The sequence below is a fragment of the Diabrotica virgifera genome, chromosome 2 (assembly GCF_917563875.1).
Source record: "Diabrotica virgifera virgifera chromosome 2, PGI_DIABVI_V3a".
In the NCBI taxonomy this organism is placed as follows: Eukaryota; Metazoa; Arthropoda; class Insecta; order Coleoptera; family Chrysomelidae; genus Diabrotica; species Diabrotica virgifera.
The window spans coordinates 81,519,627-81,538,477 of NC_065444.1; the positions used below are offsets into that span (position 1 = coordinate 81,519,627).

Below are 18,851 nucleotides of genomic sequence, written 5' to 3' on the forward strand. Positions count from 1 at the left end.
ACTAAAAGTTACTATTGCTTCAGATCAGTAAAATACACCGTTTTTTTGAAATTTTTTTTTAAATTTTGATCAAATTCAAAAAACGAAAAAATTTCAAATCGATTTTTTTAGAAAACGGTGTATCCTACCGACTTAAAGTAAGAGTAACTTTTAGTACTAGAATACCATACAATTTAATAATCCAGTGTCAAAAATGCTTAAAAGTTAAAAACAAAAAAGTTATGCGATAAAATAACCGTTGCCCTACCCAAAGTGGATGCATATGACCGGTACTAGAAACTCGCAATTTATGAAATAGATTTATCTCTGGAAGATAAATGGCCGTACCAGTTTTAGTTTTTCTAAATAGATGTGTTCTAGAGGTATTTCAAAAAAACTGATTAAAAGGCACCATCTTCAAAGAGCTCCAGCTCCCTTAGGTGCGTTCACTACGGAGACCAAAGGATGGTATCCTAGCCTAGAGCATGGTATCGTACTCTTCATATTCGTGAATTCTCGCATTTAAAATAATGTATTTATTTTACCTGGCGATCGATAATATATTTTCGATCGCCAGGTAAAATAAATACATTATTTTAAATTTGAGAATTCACGAATATGAAGTGTACGATACCATGCTCTAGGCTAGGATACCATCCTTTAGTCTCCGTAGCGAACGCACCCTTAGGAAGCCTTTTCGGAGTAGGTAATTTAGGTTAAACCGTAATATTTTGAGCCCAGAAATCTACAGTTAAAATATTTCCAATTATTAATGAAACGTATTGTTTTGTTTTATTTCATTATCTTTTATTTTGTAATAATATTGACGATTTGTGTAATTTCAGTAAACTGTATTTGTTGTTGTTTTTTGCCTGCTCTTTGTACCTACGCTTTGTCCATAAAATTGTAAAATTTTCAGTGACAATAAAGTATATTTCTATTCTATTCTATACACGCGTTTTTGCTGCTTTTGTTGAACATTTTTTAGCACTATTCCATATCAGTCGTGGAAAATGGCTCCGCGACAAACTTTGATAGGGGGCCCCTGCGGGGCTAGCTACGCCACTGCGAGAATTATCAGTGAGTCTTGCAATGTGCTAGAAGAGGGAGTGGACAAGGAAATGGCTTCGTCACTCTACTTTGTTGCCATTTTGCTAAAAAATAACCAGACGTAATACAAATAACACAAATCCCGTGTATGTTTTGACTGACACAAGAGAACTAGAGGGAACTGGCAAAAAACAAGACAGCACTACTGGGCTACACCGTTCACACGGCGCCAATTGTCGCGACAATGATTGAGATTTCGAGTGGTGGGGGGGGGGCTCACTGGGCGCAGCTCATTGTCCTCAGTCTACTCCCGGAGACAACTGAATTTTGGGCCAATTGTGAGGGCAGTTGGCAAGGCAATTGGCCTGAAGTGTTTAGACGAAGACAATAATTTCATGCCAGTCAGTTGTCTTCTGACAATTGTCTCTCCAATTGTCATCGTGCAAACGCGGCTTTAAATATTCGTTTTTTTCTAGGTTTATTTCCAATTCATTTTTTGTGTATTCCTCTTCTAACTTTGGGAGCACATAGGACAAATCTTCTTCATCTTGGACCGTTACCACTTGGTCACCTGCAAAACTTAATGTGAACAAGAGTTTAATTATAATTTTTAACTAATTCCGCAGCAATAAAAATACACATATGGAAGGCATTTTCGTGGTCACATTCATTTAAAATGATCATTAATGTAACTTTAAAAGTTATTGTTATTTTAACTCAATTAACCTTTTCCAACTAACATAGGTTTTCTGAAAATTAAAGCTAACATCGGTGTCAGAGACTGACATAAAAAATGTTTCCATTGACACACTTTCAAGCGTAGGGTTTTGTTTACTCCTTGAAGGAGTGAAATTAAACAAGAATGATACCTATTTTTAATTTATTTAGCCTCTTAAACATTAGCAAAATACCAAAGAAAATAAAAAGAATTATACAAAATCCACGAGGAAAATAAACTTCCTGTAGCTGGCTGTATACCATAAATCACAAAAATACCAAGTTTCTTGTAAAAGGTATATATTAAAATACCCTAAATAAGGGTCACAATACAAAACGTTTTCGGATTAAGGAATCCATCATCAGTGTTTAGAAGCCAAAATTTGCATGTATAGTCACCAAAATGTATAGGGTAAAAACCCTTTAAATGTAAATAATAAAGTTATTTTACATATTTATATAAAATTCATCGGATGTTATAGATCTAATGGCTTCAAAACAATATTCTGACATTTTTGTTATAACAATGAAAATAACACGAAATACACGATAAAAAAAATATAGGTTTAACACGTATTTTCACTCCGGAGTAGTACTCGAGACTAATTAATACCTCAAGGGTGTCATCTACCTGAAGGATTTCGCCACCCAGGAAAATTACGGTGTAATTTGCATAAGTATTTATTAGTACTTAGCAATAAACATTTTGCCTAGAAAGTTGTCTTTCATTATTATGTTGAAACCCTTCGGAGAAGAGAATAGGTAGAGTGATTAGATTAGCTGACGAACGTGTTTATTCCGACAAAACCCATCTTTGCAAATTGAACTAAGGCGCATAAATAAAAAGAATTATTATTATAAGTTAATACTTTGTCATTTGTTGTATTTTGTTGTGTATTTTTGTTGGGATTAAGCCGTAAAATTCAAATAATTCTTATTATTTTCGCGTTACATTCACTTTGTAAAGATTTTTTTGTTGGCACTGTAATATACAGCTTATGGATTGCATCCCTCGGTAGACCGCAAGCTGTATAGTAGAAACATTATCATATTTATAATCTTATATTATTATGTGTAATATAAGTTAAGTTGACCGTAGAATATTATGTTTACTTGTATTACAGCTTCAGTGATGTATATACCTGGTGTACTAATACATAATATTATGACGATTAGAAGTCTTTCAACTCTTTGAATCGTTGTATCTCAAAAACAGTGCCTCTTAGGAAAAAAACTATTAAGATATTTTTTATAGATAATTATCTAGTCTACATTTTTTGTTAGAACTAATTTTACGATAAAACTTACCGTTTCGCTTAAAATCGCTAAAAACATATTTGGTGACCTTTGACCCCGCGTAAATTTTTCAGCAGGAGTCGGATTTATGAGGACTTTTTAAATTTCATTTATGATGGTATTTTGAACAATCCTGCCAATTTTCAGCTTGATGGTAATTATTGTAGCCTCACTCCTATTTTTGAGTCTAACTAGACCGGTCTATATCAGCATTTTGTTCGCACGTTCTTTCGTTAATATAAATATTTTTTTCATCGAGTATGTCACGTCCAACATCGGTGTCTGAGACAAAGTTTGCCGATAATTGCATAATGACTTGAAGCTGCTGATGGCGGCGAAGATACATAAAACAACGAACAATTTGAAAATAATCGTAAAAACTCTAAGGGGTTCGTCTCACAGACGGAATGTTAGTCACGGAAGGTTAAAGTGAATTGATACGATGTTCTCAAGTTACTCAATCATGAGTATTTTTTCTTGCCCTGGATCTTCTCAATATGGTCTTTATCTCTCAACAGATATTTTCACGTATTGCCCCCCATATATGCATGCCTGGAACTTGCCAGACGTAAGCGTTCAGGATAAGGCTGTATCCTAGATTACTCAAAATTCCGTTCACTAATGGAATTACAAATGAAGAGATCTTTAGAAAAATGAAAAAACCAGAGAGGGATTAAACCCAATAAAATCTTGAAATTTACTCTCCTTTGGATACATGATGTGTACAAACAATAAATGAATGTAAAAGTGCCGTCCTATTACAAATTTCACTGGAAAATCTGTAAAGGTCCAGGAAAAACAAAAATTTTCTGGTTAAAGAACCCTAGAGCTTGGTTCAACACATTAAACACGTTGAACACATGGTTCAACATTCCTGCAGCTTTTTCGCGGTGTTGCAGACACGATAAAAAATATTGACATGATGTTCGCGCAGACAAGTCAAATTTTAAGGATGCCTTGTAAGACATACTAATTTGTTCTTCTAGCCCAGTAAATAAACTTAAATTATGGCGATACCGTGTAATTTTCAGAGTCAACTACGAATTGTATAAAAATTTGGATTTAGGTTCCACTTACCCTCCACTTCAAAGTTAAACTTGCGTCGTTCGTTGCTTTTACTTGGGGTGTGACAGTTACCCCCTCTCGGAAGTGAAAAAAAGGGCGTTTAAAAAGTAAGTCTGGAAATGTATAAACTTACTAATTATAAGCAAGTTTTTTAAGAAAGTCAATATTTTTCGAGTTATTTGCGATTGACAATGTTTATTTTTCGACAAAAAATCGACGACTTTAGGCGGTTTTTAGCAAATAATTAAAAAACTAAAAAAGTTGTGTATTCGTGAAGTCTATACAGGGTGTCCCAGACTAATTTACCCACGCTATATCTCTTAAACGAATAGAGATTTTCGAATGGGACAAAAAGTGGTCTATTCTACTTGTAATACACTTTAATATGGCGTAGAAAAAAATCATCCCCTAAATATTCATCCCTTAGTTGCAACCCTTAACTTTAATTTTTTTAATAGCACCCTGCATATATTTTTATAGTTTTGGATATGGACTTCTATCGTCTATTCAACACATTTTTTGAAAATAAAATCGGTTCGTAAATAACCAAGAAAATATCAGTTAAGTTTTGTTAATTATGTGTCCCAGACTAATTTATCCAGGCTATATTTCTTAAAAGAATAGAGATTTTCGAATGAGACAAAAACTGATCTATTACATTTGTAATACACTTTAATACGGCGTAGAAAAAAAAATATCCCCTAAATATCCATCCCTTAGTTACAACCCCTAACTTAATTTTTTTTAAATAGCACCCTGTAAGTTAGGGATGAATATTTAGGGGATGCATTTTTTCTACGCCATATGAAAGTGTATTACAAATGGAATAGATCAGTTTTTGTCACCCATATTAAGCTGCACCCCCCACCATCGCGAATAAAGTTCGGACTAGGCAAAAAATTTAGTGCTATTTATGTGCTAATTAGTTGCTCTATTCCGAATTTTGTTGCTCAAACCGTTTACCAGGAAATCGCGTTGAAAGTGGGGGGGTGCAGGTTAATGTAAAGCTGCACCCACCCACACCGAAAAAAGCTCAAACTTCTTGATTTTTTTTGGTGATAAATTTAGTGCTATTTATGTGCTAATTAGTTGCTCTAATCCGAATTTTGTTGCTCAAACCGTTGACCAAGAAATCGCGTTGAAAGTGGAGGGTGCAAGTTAATGGCAAGTTGCACCCACCCACACCGAAAAAAGCTCAAACTTCTTGATTTCTTTAGTGAAAATTTAGTGCTATTTATGTGCTAATTAGTTGCTCTATTCCGAATTTTGTTGCTCAAACCGCTTACCAGGAAATCGCGTTCAAATTGGGGGGGTCAAGCTTAATGGCAAACTGCACCCACCCACACCGAAAAAACTTCAAACTTATTGATTTTTTTGGTGATAAATTTAGTGCTATTTATATGCTAATTAGTTGCTCTAATGCGAATTTTGTTGCTCAAACCGTTGACCAAGAAATCGCGTTGAAAGTGGAGGGTGCAAGTTAATGGCAAGTTGCACCCACCCACACCGAAAAAAGCTCAAACTTCTTGATTTTTTTAGTGAAAATTTAGTGCTATTTATGTGCTAATTAGTTGCTCTATTCCGAATTTTGTTGCTCAAACCGCTTACCAGGAAATCGCGTTCAAATTGGGGGGGTCAAGCTTAATGGCAAACTGCACCCACCCACACCGAAAAAACTTCAAACTTATTGATTTTTTTGGTGATAAATTTAGTGCTATTTATATGCTAATTAGTTGCTCTAATCCGAATTTTGTTGCTCAAACCGTTGACCAAGAAATCGCGTTGAAAGTGGAGGGTGCAAGTTAATGGCAAGTTGCACCCACCCACACCGAAAAAAGCTCAAACTTCTTGATTTTTTTGGTGAAAATTTAGTGCTATTTATGTGCTAATTAGTTGCTCTATTCCGAATTTTGTTGCTCAAACCGCTTACCAGGAAATCGCGTTCAAATTGGGGGGGTCAAGCTTAATGGCAAACTGCACCCACCCACACCGAAAAAACTTCAAACTTATTGATTTTTTTGGTGATAAATTTAGTGCTATTTATATGCTAATTAGTTGCTCTAATCCGAATTTTGTTGCTCAAACCGTTGACCAAGAAATCGCGTTGACATTGGAGGGTGCAAGTTAATGGCAAGTTGCACCTACCCACACCGAAAAAATCTCAAACTTCTTGATTTTTTGGTGAAAATTTAGTGCTATTTATGTGCTAATTAGTTGCTCTATTCCGAATTTTGTTGCTGAAACAGTTGACCAGGAAATCGCGTTCAAAGTGGGGGGGTCCAGCTTAATGGCAAGCTGCACCCGCTCACACCGAAAAAAGTTCAAACTTATTGATTTTTTTTGGTGATAAATTTAGTGCTATTTATGTGCTAATTAGTTGCTACAATCCAAATTTTGTTGCTCAAACCGTTGACCAAGAAATCGCGTTGAAATTGGGGCGGTGCAAGTTAATGGCAAGTTGCACCCACCCACACCGAAAAAAGCTCAAACTTCTTGATTTTTTTGGTGAAAAATTTAGTGCTATTTATGTGCTAATTACTTGCTCTATTTCGAATTTTGTTGCTCAAACCGTTTACCAGGATATCGCGTTCAAACTGGGGTGTCCAGCTTAATGGCAAACTGCACCCACTCACACCGAAAAAAGCTCAAACTTCTTGGTTTTTTTGGTGAAAAATTTGGTGATTTAGTGCTATTTATGTGCTAATTAGTTGCTCTAATTCGAATTTTGTTGCTCAAACCGTTGACCAAGAAATCGCGTTGAAAATGGGGGGGTGCAGTTAATGGCAAGCTGCACTCACTCACACCGAAGAAAGCTCAAACTTCTTGATTTTTTTGGTGATAAATTTAGTGCTATTTATGTGCTAATTAGTTGCTCTATTCCTAAATTTGTTGCTCAAACCATTTACCAGGAAATCGCATTGAAAGTGAGGGGGGGTGCAGGTTAATGGCAAGCTGCACCCACCCACACCGAAAAAAGCTCAAATTTCTTGATTTTTTCTTATGATAAATTTAGTGCTATTCATGTGCTAATTAGTTGCTCTATTCCGAATTTTGTTGCTCAAACCGTTGACCAGGAAATCGCGTTCAAAGTGGGGGGTCCAGCTTAATGGCAAGCGGCACACACTCACACCGAAAAAAGCTCAAATTTCTTGATTTTTTGATGCAAAATTTAGTGCTGTTTATGTACTAATTAGTTGCTCTATTCCGAATTTTGTTGCTCAAACCGTTGACCAGGAAATCTCGGTCAAAATGGGGGCGTCCAGCTTAATGGCAAGCTGCACCCACCCACACCGAAAAAAGTTCAATCTTATTGATTTTTTTGTGGTGATAAATTTAGTGTTATTTATGTGCTAATTAGTTGCTCTAATCCGAATTTTGTTGCTCAAACCGTTGACCAAGAAATCGCGTTGAAAGTGGGGGGTGCAGGTTAATGGCAAGCTGCACCCACCCAAACCGAAAAAAGCTCAAACTGCTTGATTTTTTTGGTGAAGAATTTAGTGTCATTTATGTGCTAATTAGCTAATTAGTAATAAAACTATGGTTTACAACACTTACGTTACGACTATTGCTGATAAATGTACTTACTTGAAAACGAATTAATTCAAAATTCATTCAAATTTTTTGCATATAAAGAATATATTTAGTCGGAATGAGCGAAGCGAATTCTGAAATTCACATGAGTGCCTTAAAAATGTACTTTTTAACACGTATATCATACAATATTTTTTCTACAAACGTTATAAATATATAAAATACAATATTTTTGTTAATTGCTGAAACCATGAAACCTATCACCCGTAAAAGATAGAACTGGTTGTCTACACTCGAGGGGAATATCTAAAAATTCTTAGCGAAAATATTATACCGTTATATAAACTTGTTTTTTCTACAAACGTGTTAAAAATGCAATAATAGAGTTTAAATTAAATTTTAAAAAACCTTTTAAACCACCGTTTTCAAATTGTGCAAGTTTTACTATGAATATTAATGTTAGTAAATGAAATATAAATATTTTGACTTTTCACAATTTGACAATTCACTTTTAACTGCAGTGCCTTAAAAATTTTAAAGCACTAGTGCTATAAAGTAGCATTTTTAACGCTCCAATGGAGTGCTAAAATAGTTATTAATGAAACAGTTCGTGAAGTATGCTTTTTGCGATCGCACGCGATTTTTAGAGTACGAGCGACAACGGAGCGAGTTCGCAAAAAGTACTTCACGCACAGTTTTATACAATATTTTATCTACGATAAATAAATAAAAAAAGCTGTAACTCTTCTATTCTACAATTTTTAGAACTTTGAAATTTAAAAATTACAACTACTTTCACACCACAAAGCTGTCAAAACTCTTGTTATAATTCATTGCTCATATTGTCATCACCATGACAACGCGAAAATTAAGGATTGTCACCATGACAACTCGAAAGTTACAAACAGTGCGAAAAAGTAAATCCCATTTAAAATACATTGTTACTTAACGCCAGGGGCGTAGCTACCGTCGTATCAGCCGTATCAATTATACGGGGCCCCCGACATTCAAGGGGCCCCCGACATTCAAGGGTCCCATCGCGACATGTCGAAACAAAATTCCATTTGCAAAGATTGAACTAAATATTCTACAGGTATTTCACTATTAAAACGCTTTGAAACAGTGTATGTTGTTTGGATATCAACATTTTGGTGTAGTGGATTCTTTATATATACTTATATAAATCATATTTACCTATTATCTATTCTCTGCCCCATAACAACAGAGCTTTATTGTTTTCAAGGTATCTCTCATTGTCAATTCCGTTGGCTGTGTGTGAGTTATTGTATAATGTATATTGAAGAATGCCGAATTGCAATTTTTGTAATCGCTTTATCTTTGAATATTTGAAACAGTATGTATTGTTCGGGTATATTATTATGTATGTTCGTATAATCTGTCTTTATCTTTATTGTATTTATGTATATCTACATTTCTCCAAAAGAAATTAACGTATCACCTTAAAAATTGGTCATTTTTTATGTCTCATATTTCCTAAAGCTGTTTTCGATATATTTTTGAACATTTTCGTTTAATAATATTGTTGCTAGACAATAATTTTTTCTCAAAGTCACCACACCCTGTGGAATATTCTTGCATTTATAAAATACTGAAATTAAAACCCAACTATAGCCTCATGTGTTCTTAACATTCTGTTTTTCGATTCATTCGCTTATGTTGGATAGTAAAAAAGTTAGGTAATAATTTAACAACTTGCCTTATTTTTCATCGATACAGGGTGTTTTTAAATAAGTATGGCAAACTTGCAAACTTTATTGCAGCTTCCAGCTTCTCTTGTACTACATTGCTACCTTGTAATGTCATATTTAAATTCTTGAAGAAGTCAAAAATATAACAAATATACGCTACCTTGATTAACCGATTGGCATCATGAAAACTGTCTTTAAATTGAAATATTGCATCCCTAGCCGTTGGTGGATGTTGTTCTAAGAATATTGAAATTTCTTCCTTGAATTATTCAATTAATTCAAAAAAAGTTTTCTTTAAACATTCCCTTTTGATAGTCAACGCACTTCGCAGTCTAAAAGAAGATGTTCATGTGAAACGGCGAGGCGACCCGGCATTTTGCTTTCGTGGCCCGGTACCGGGTCGCGACCCACCATTTGGGAAACGCTGCTCTAGCGCGTAGTTTGATTTTATGCTCGTCGTCCGTAGCAACCGTACAACCATACAATACAATCACATTGAACATTCAAACTGAAAGATATAAAAGTTAATGTTATGACATTATAACGACAGATATAAAATAGTTACAATAAAGTTAGTGATTTAAAAATAGTTTCATTTTATTAAGTGATTGTAGAAAAAATGTTGTATGTATTACAAGCGCAAAGTGACATTATTTCTTTCGAGTAATTACCGCTCTCCGCTACGGTCGAGTGGTAACTCTTACTCTCAAGGAATAATGTATCACTTTTCGTTCTTAATACATAAATAACTATTCAATTTGAATTTTCAAATTGTACGAGTATTGTATGGTTGTACGGTTGCTACGGACGACGCGCGATAATCAAACTTTAACGCGCTAGCGCTATAAAGTGACGGTACTCAGTAAACGTTAACTTTTCGTTGCCATTGACAAGCGAAAAACTCTTCTTTATCAAGTGATTGTAGAAAAAATTTAATAGATTTGCTTGAGTTTTACCGCAAATAATTTGTGCTGTATCAAAATGTGTTTTATTTCTGTTAATATAATAATTAATAAATGTAAAATATTGTATTAGATTTTGTAATAAAAATTTTTAAAACTATATTAGTGATTTCTATAAAACACTCACCAGTGTACAGTCGGGCCAGATTCAGTGTGTATTTGAGATTTTGGATGTGCACTAATGTTTGGCGTTCGGGTTTTCCACATTTTCTGAATTTTATTTTGGTACGGTGCAGGTATTTTACTTGACGAGATGTTATCAAAATAAAAATCACAAAATTTGGAAAATCCGAAAGTCAACAACAATGCGCATCCAAATCTCAAATACAAAGTGAATCTGGTCAGACTGTAAGATACCTCACCGAAGAATGAAACTTCAGCCGCTTCAACACCACCTTTAAGACTAATATTCAATTGTTTTATTTTTAAAACATTCACAAGCCACAAAGATTTTGTATTTTTTTTAGAAATTTATAATTCACACTCGTATTCGTATCTTACATCAACATGATGGTTACTTGGTGAAAGTTTGTATGTTTATTACAAAATGTGGAAGTATGTATATAGTCCATATGGTGAGACCGTTCCATATAGTCCATATGGTGAGTCTGAAAACATTTCTGATTCGGTTTCTTTGGGGATTCCTATTAAAAAATGTCCCCTTTAAACAAATTTGAAGGGTATCGATTATCAGAAACAAATATTACAATCAAACGGCAGAAATCAAAATAGAAGACCAGTTAACTGATAAAATTGCAATAGAACGAGGAGTACGACAGGGCTGTATTTTATCTCCACTACTATTCAATATTTACTCTGAATGGATATTTAAAGAAGTAGTCCTGTCGCCAGGGGGGGTACAACGGCCTTCTTAATTCAGATGGACTTAGCCAAGTTTTTTTTATGTATTTTGGCCCGTAGAACACGAATTTTTTGGGTAACAGTTGATCCGGATGTCGATAAGATTGTTATAAACCAAGAAGTTGAGGAATCACATAACAGCGATTTCTCGCAAAACAAAACATTTTTTTGTATTTTTTGGGCCATTCTTACCAAAAAATGTTCCTGCAAGTTTTTTCGTATGATGCATAGTTTTCGAGATAAATGCGGTTGAACTTTCAAAAAATCGAAAAATTGCAATTTTTGAACCCGAATAACCTTTGAATAAAAAATAAAATAGTAATTCTGCTTACCGCCTTTAAAAGTTTGAGTAAAATTATATCCGTTTTGAATATTTGCATTGCTAAAAATTTATTTTTTGATTGCTAAAAATTTATTTTTTGATTGCTAAAAAAATCTATAAACACACATAGTGTTTCCCGTGCCTAATACATGCATTTTAACGCATGCTACGTAGAAATAGCCCCGCTTGCACTTTTACCTCCTCTATCTACTCGTTCGATTTTAAATGAGAAATCATTGAAAACATCACTCAAGCACTAGGTGTTTATAGCTTTGTTTTAACAATAAAATAATAAATTTTTAGCAATACAAATAATTAAAACCGATATAATTTGACTTGAACTTTCAAATGCGGTAAACAGAATTGCTATTTTATTTTATAATCAAAAGTTATTCGGGTTCAAAAATTGTAATTTTTCGATTTTTTGAAAGTTCAACCGCGTTTATCTCGAAAACTATGCATCCTACGAAAAAATTTGTAGGATCATTTTTTGGTAAGAATGGCCCAAAAAATACAAAACAAATGTTTTGTTTTGCGAGAAATCGCTGTTATGTGATTCCTCAACTTCTTGGTTTATAACAATCTTATCGACATCCGGATCAACTGTTACCCAAAAAATTCGTGTTCTACAAGTCAAAATACATAAAAAAAACTTGGGTAAGTCCATCTGAATACAGGAGGCCGTTGTACCCCCCCTGGCGACAGGACTAAAGCTTTAGACGGTTGTGCGAAGGGAGTATTAATAAATGGTGAATGGTTGAATAACATTAGATATGCAGATGACACCACAGATATTAACAAATCGTATAACAGAAGTCAGCAACAGAAGAAGACCAAATTTATGACAATTAGTAAAAAACCAATATTAAACGCTCAACTTACAGTCAACCAACAGAATATCGAAAGAGTTGAGCAATATACATATCTGGGTACGAATTTAAATAGCCAATGGGACCACTCGACAGAAATTAAACAGCGAATAATAAAAGCGAAAGCAGCATACTTTAGAATGAGACCAATTTTCAACAGTCGAGACATATCATTAAAAATAAAATACCGTCTGTTGAAAAGCTACATATTCACAGTTCTGCTCTACGGAATGGAAGGTGGACACTAACTGTTGCATCTATGAATCGGATCGAAGCTTTCGAAATGTGGTGTTATAGGCGCATCTTACGTATATCCTGGGTTGAACGAATTAATAATGTAAAAGTGCTGCGTAGAATGGGGAAAGACTGTGAAATTCTCATAACCATCAAAACAAAAAAATTAGAATATCTAGGACATGTAATGAGAAATCAAGAACGTTACGGCCTTCTCCAACTGACTCTCCAAGGGAAGGTAAATGGTAAAAGAGGGCCGGGAAGAAGACGCATTTCCTGGCTTCAAAATTTACGAAAGTGGTATAACACCACTACCACTGAACTGTTCCGCGTTGCGGTAAACAAAGTCAAGATAGCCATGATGATCGCCAACATCCGAAACGGATAGGCACTTTAAGAAGGAGAAGAAGGATATATGGCGGAATTTTTGGGCAGAAATTGTTTAAACAATTTTTTTAAACAAATACAAAAGACCACCTTTTTTGCCCTGGAACATATATTTCTAGATTGTAAACTAGCCCTAAGAAAAGATAAGAATAAAAAATCTCCAGGCGAAGATTCTGTAATTACTGATGCAATAAACATCGGAGGCACTTGTCTTCTTAAGAAAATAAAAGACCTTTTTAATATGTGCCTTTTAGATAGCAATATACCCGACAAATGGCATAATGCTCAAGTAATTCTATTGTACAAAAAAGGAGATCCCCATGAATTAGAAAATTACAGACCTATAAGTCTTCTTAGTCACTTATACAAACTCCTTACAAGAATAGTAACGAATCGTCTTGAGAAAAAACTTGATTTCTACCAGCCAATTTGGAACAAATGATCACCCACAGAGCATTAAAACGGTAATAGAAAAGACTATCGAATACAATCGACCACTCGTTTTGGCTTTTGTAGATTTCCATAAAGCCTTTGACACGGTAGAATGTGACAAAATTCTGGAAGTACTACAAGCATGCCGCATTGACTACCGATACACAAGGTTAATTTACAATACATAAAAGAACGCAACTATGTCGGTGAAACTACATAAAAACACGGACCATATCCCAATCGGCAGAGGAGTCCGACAGGACGATAACTTATCGCCTAAACTCTTTACCGCAGTACTAGAATATGCTTGTAAATAACTTAACTGGGAAGAGCGAGGCCTGAATATTGACGGTAGAAGATTAACAAATTTGAAATTCGCAGACGACATAGTTTTGTTCTCTGACAACCTCAAGAAGATATGTACCATGCTACATGAACTTTAGTTAGTGTACGCCAGTGTAGGTGTCTCAAAATAAACATCTCCAAAACAAAATTCATGACAAACCTAGTACCTAGCGGAAATATCAATATTGCAGAAAACGAAGTAGAGCTAGTGGAAAAATACATATACCTTGGACACGAAATAAAGATCACAAGAGACAAACAAATATGCAAACTACGAAGAAGACTAAACCTACCATAGGTAGCCTATGGAAAACTCAAAGACCTATTTAAAAGCGACATACCAATTTCTCTAAAACGTAAAACATTTGACCAATTTGTGTTGCCTATGATGACCTTATAGTGCCGAAACTTTGACATTGACAGCCACAGCTTCTAAAATGCTGCAAATAGCCCAGAGGTAAATGGAAAGGTCAATGCTGAGTATGTCGCTTCGTGACCGAGTTAGAAATGAAGACTTAAGGCGAAGAACAAGAGTTACCGATGTAATTTCCCGAATTGCCACCCTGAAATGGAACTTGGCCGGACACGTCGCCCGAATCAGTGATGGGGAGTGGACGAAGAGTAAAGGCCGAGATTAGACAAAAGAAGTAGAGGAAGACCATCTACTCGTTGGACTGATGAACTCAAGAAAATGTCAAGAAATTGGATGCAAAGTGCTCAAAATAGAGCACAATGGACAAAAATGAGGGAGGCCTATGTTCAGCGGTGAACGAAAAGGGCTGTATGATGATGATAATGATACGTACTATCGAAATATATCGGTATCCGATTTTGTTGCTAACCGTAGAACTTGCAAATGCATTAGTTAATCCCACCCGACCTGGCTCCGCGCTATACATATGTGTCTCTGTTCTATGTTAAATAAATAAGTTACTCGTACATATTATTTGGTACTAAAATAATTTAGGGAACACGTACCATCAAACTATACTTCTATCTGATTTTATTTCTCATTGTTTTAGTGAACATACAAGTGTTTCGTTGTGCGTCTAATGAGAAGCTGGCACTACCCCACTTTGAACGCGATTTCCTGGTCAACGGTTTGAGCAACAAAATTTAGACTAGTGCAACTAATTAGCACATAAATAGCACTAAATTTTTCACCAAAAAAATCAAGAAGTTTGAGCTTGTTTCGGTGTGGGTGGATGCAGGCTTGCCATTAACTTGCACCCCCCCCCCATTTTCGACGCGATTTCCTAGTCAACGGTTTGAGCAACAAAATTCGGAAAAGAGCAATTAATTAGCACATAAATAGCACTAAATTTTTCACCAAAAAAATCAAGAAATTTGAGTTTGTTTCGGTGTGGGTGGGTCAGGATGGCCATTAAACTGCACCCCCCAATTTCAACGCGATTTCCTGGTCAACGGTTTGAGCAACAAAATTCGGATTAGAGCAACTAATTAGCACATAAATAGCACTAAATTTATCGCCAAAAAAAATCAATAAGTATGAACTCTTTTCGGTGTGGGTGCAGCTTGCCATTAAGCTGGACCCCCCAATTTGAACGCGATTTCCTGGTCAACGGTTTGAGCAACAAAATTCGGAATAGAGCAACTAATTAGCACATAAATAGCACTAAATTTATCACCAAAAAAAATCAAGAAGTTTGAGCTTTTTTCGGTGTGGGTGGGTGCAGCTTTACATTAACCTGCACCCCCCCACTTTCAACGCGATTTCCTGGTAAACGGTTTGAGCAACAAAATTCGGAATAGAGCAACTAATTAGCACATAAATAGCACTAAATTTATCACCAAAAAAATCAAGAAGTTTGAGCTTTTTTCGGTGTGGGTGGGTGCAGCTTTACATTAACCTGCACCCCCCCCCCATTTTCAACGCGATTTCCTGGTAAACGGTTTGAGCAACAAAATTCGGAATAGAGCAACTAATTAGCACATAAATAGCACTAAATTTATCACCAAAAAAAATCAAGAAGTTTGAGCTTTTTCGGTGTGGGTGGGTGCAGCTTTACATTAACCTGCACCCCCCCACTTTCAACGCGATTTCCTGGTAAACGGTTTGAGCAACAAAATTCGGAATAGAGCAACTAATTAGCACATAAATAGCACTAAATTTTTTGCCTAGTCCGAACTTTATTCGCCATGGTGGGGGGTGCAGCTTAATATGGGTGTTTTACCCCCATTCGAAAATCTCTATTCTTTTAAGAAATATAGCCTGGATAAATTAGTCTGGGACACATAATTAACAAAACTTAACTGATATTTTCTTGGTTATTTACGAACCGATTTTATTTTCAAAAAATGTGTTGAATAGACGATAGAAGTCCATATCCAAAAATATAAAAAAATATACAGGGTGCTATTAAAAAAATTAAAGTTAGGGGTTGTAACTAAGGGATGAATATTTAGGGGATAATTTTTTTCTACGCCATATTAAAGTGTATTACAAGTAGAATAGACCACTTTTTGTCCCATTCGAAAATCTCTATTCGTTTAAGAGATATAGCGTGGGTAAATTAGTCTGGGACACCCTGTAGACCCAAAGCAAAGTTGAAGCTCATGAAAAATACGTTTTTATTCGTCAAATTCCAAATCGAATATTTCAACGTCATATAAGGAACAATAAAGCACTTTTTGGGAAAACCAATTAACACTTTTTAAAGTGTTTAAAAAGTCTTTATTTTTATTTTTTATGGCAGTTTCTAGTATTTAAACTCAGAGAGTTACGCTCAAAATAATGTTGGCCCCCTTTTTTTGGTAAGAAAATCGTGAAAATCTTCCCTTGTTTAGCACCACAAATGAAATTAATCGTTACCGCTTTACAAATAATTTACTTTATTTATGTATTTTTCATATGATATGTAAGTTACTAATTCGTAGTTAAATATAGGGTTCGGGAGGTTGGGATTCGGAAGGGTTATAGTTAAAAATGCTTGAACGAGTCACTAATCACCAGTTTATGCAAACTTTGAACAGCCATATCTTAACGAATTTGTGTCTTATAGAAAACCAAAATTAAACTATCATATTATTTATAAAAGCAAAACCTATATTATTTTACTCCTGGAGATTTCTCGTATCACTAATACTTTTTAAGTTATTCTCAAAAAAGGGCATTTTTCCAAACTTTTTATTTTTTTTACTATAAAACCAATTTTTTTCAAAAATAAGCACTTCAAACCCGTTAAACTTAGGGATCTTATAAACAATACACATACGTATAAAGTGAATGTTAAAGCGGTAACGATTAGTTTTATTCAGGATGCCAAATAGAGGGAGATTTTCACGATTTTTTTTACCAAAAAAGGGCCAACTTTATTTTACGCGTAACTCGTTTAGTTTTGTTGCTAGCAACTTTTATAAACAATAAAAATATAGCTTTTTTAAACAATTAAGTAATTTTAATAATCTTTTTCCCAAAAATTGCTTAGTTTTCTGGTTATTTTATGCTGAAATATTCGATTTGGAATTTGACGAATAAGGACGTATTTTCATGAGCTACAACTTTGCTTTTTTGGGTTTATAGACTTCGTTAATACACATTTTTTTTTTGTTTTTTTATAAGCTACGTTTTTGCTAAGGATATTTTTTTGATAAAATATTTACTTTTTGAGTCATTTGCGAAAAATCACGTGAAATATGGTGAATTGATTTTTTGTCGAAAAATAAACATTTACAATCGCAAATAACTCGATAAGTATTACTATAAGTACTAATAAAACGTCAGTAAAAAAATAGAACAAAACTTCATTTCCGGACTTTTCGGACTTATTTTAAACACCTGCTTTTTCACCCCCGAGAAGGGGTGAATGTCACCCCCAAGTAAAAGCAACCAACGGCACAAGTTGAACGGTTTGAAGTGGAGGGTAAGTAGAACCTAAGTTCAAATGTTCATGCAATTCAAATAAAGTTCACTGAGTGTACTAAAACCAAAAATAATTTGTTTTTGGCGTCAATACACGTGGCTATGATATATGAAAAATAAAAATATAGTCTTTTTTAGCATTCCAGTGACCAGTTATTTGCGAATGGAATATGTAAACAAGTTGAACTAGCGTCTCCCAATATGCCAAACTATTTGTATCAATTTGCTTACAAAGGAGAAATAGGCCAAGAAACGTGGTTTTTGCCATTTTTGCCTCCAGGTAAAATATTATTTTTTTAGGAGATTTGGATTGAAACTAAATGTATAAAATCTAATATATCAAAGGTTTGTAATCAACAAGACAACGCTAATTATATTTTTGTTAATTTCTCATCTATAACATGTCGTCGTTTTTGGAATTATTAATTTCTCTAATGAATGATATTATGTGATCAGTAATAGAATTCGTTCGTGACGTATCACGCACAAAATCTCTTTATGTATCGTTTAAAGCTGGGAGCGGATTTTGTGCGTGATCAGTAATATGGAAAATTATACGGGGGTATGTTGGATTAGTTCTGTACATGACTTTCCCCAACGGACGGAAACCAGAGTAGGTTAGTTTTAACGAGGGTAGTTATAAGGGGTCAAAGTCGCAGTTTTTATTATTTTTTTTGTGACTCTCATGATCGAGATAGTGCACCAAAATTTGGGAATAAGTAGGTCATGATGTGACTAAGTAAAATCTCTAAAGGCGGAATGCTCCTTGGCCGACAAAAGTGTGGGGGTAGGGGTGAATATAAAAATTATAATGGGTTTTTTGTGACGTTCCTGAACGATATAGTGCACCAAAATTTAGGAATACGTAGACCATGACATAACTAAGTAAAATCCCCAGAGGCGCAAACCAGAGTGGGGGACGAGTGTAGTTAGAAGGGGTAAAAGTCGCGGTTTTTATTATTTTTTTTTTGTGACGCTCATGATGGAGATAGTGCACCAAAATTTGGGAATAAGTAGGTCGTAACGTAACTAAGTAAAATCTCCAGGGGCGGAAAGCTGTTTGGGGTACAAAGGGGTAGTAGGCAGAGGTGAGTATAAAAATATAAGGTTTTTTTGCCGTTCGTGATCGACACAGTGCACCAAAATTTGGGAATAAGTAGATCATGACATAACCAAGTAAGATCTCCAGGGAAGGAACGCTGCGCAGGG

The 18,851-nt window shown here is 34.8% G+C and overlaps 1 protein-coding gene across 1 annotated transcript in view; it reads left to right on the forward strand.

Moving 5' to 3' along the window:
* Window positions 1–18,851, forward strand: part of LOC126879535 (juvenile hormone esterase-like) — a 68,950-nt gene that overhangs the window by 45,889 nt on the left and 4,210 nt on the right. The window contains exon 8 of the mRNA XM_050642689.1: window positions 17,781–17,922. Coding sequence (XP_050498646.1) covers window positions 17,781–17,922 — 142 coding nt within the window. The remainder of the gene's footprint in view (window positions 1–17,780; window positions 17,923–18,851) is intronic.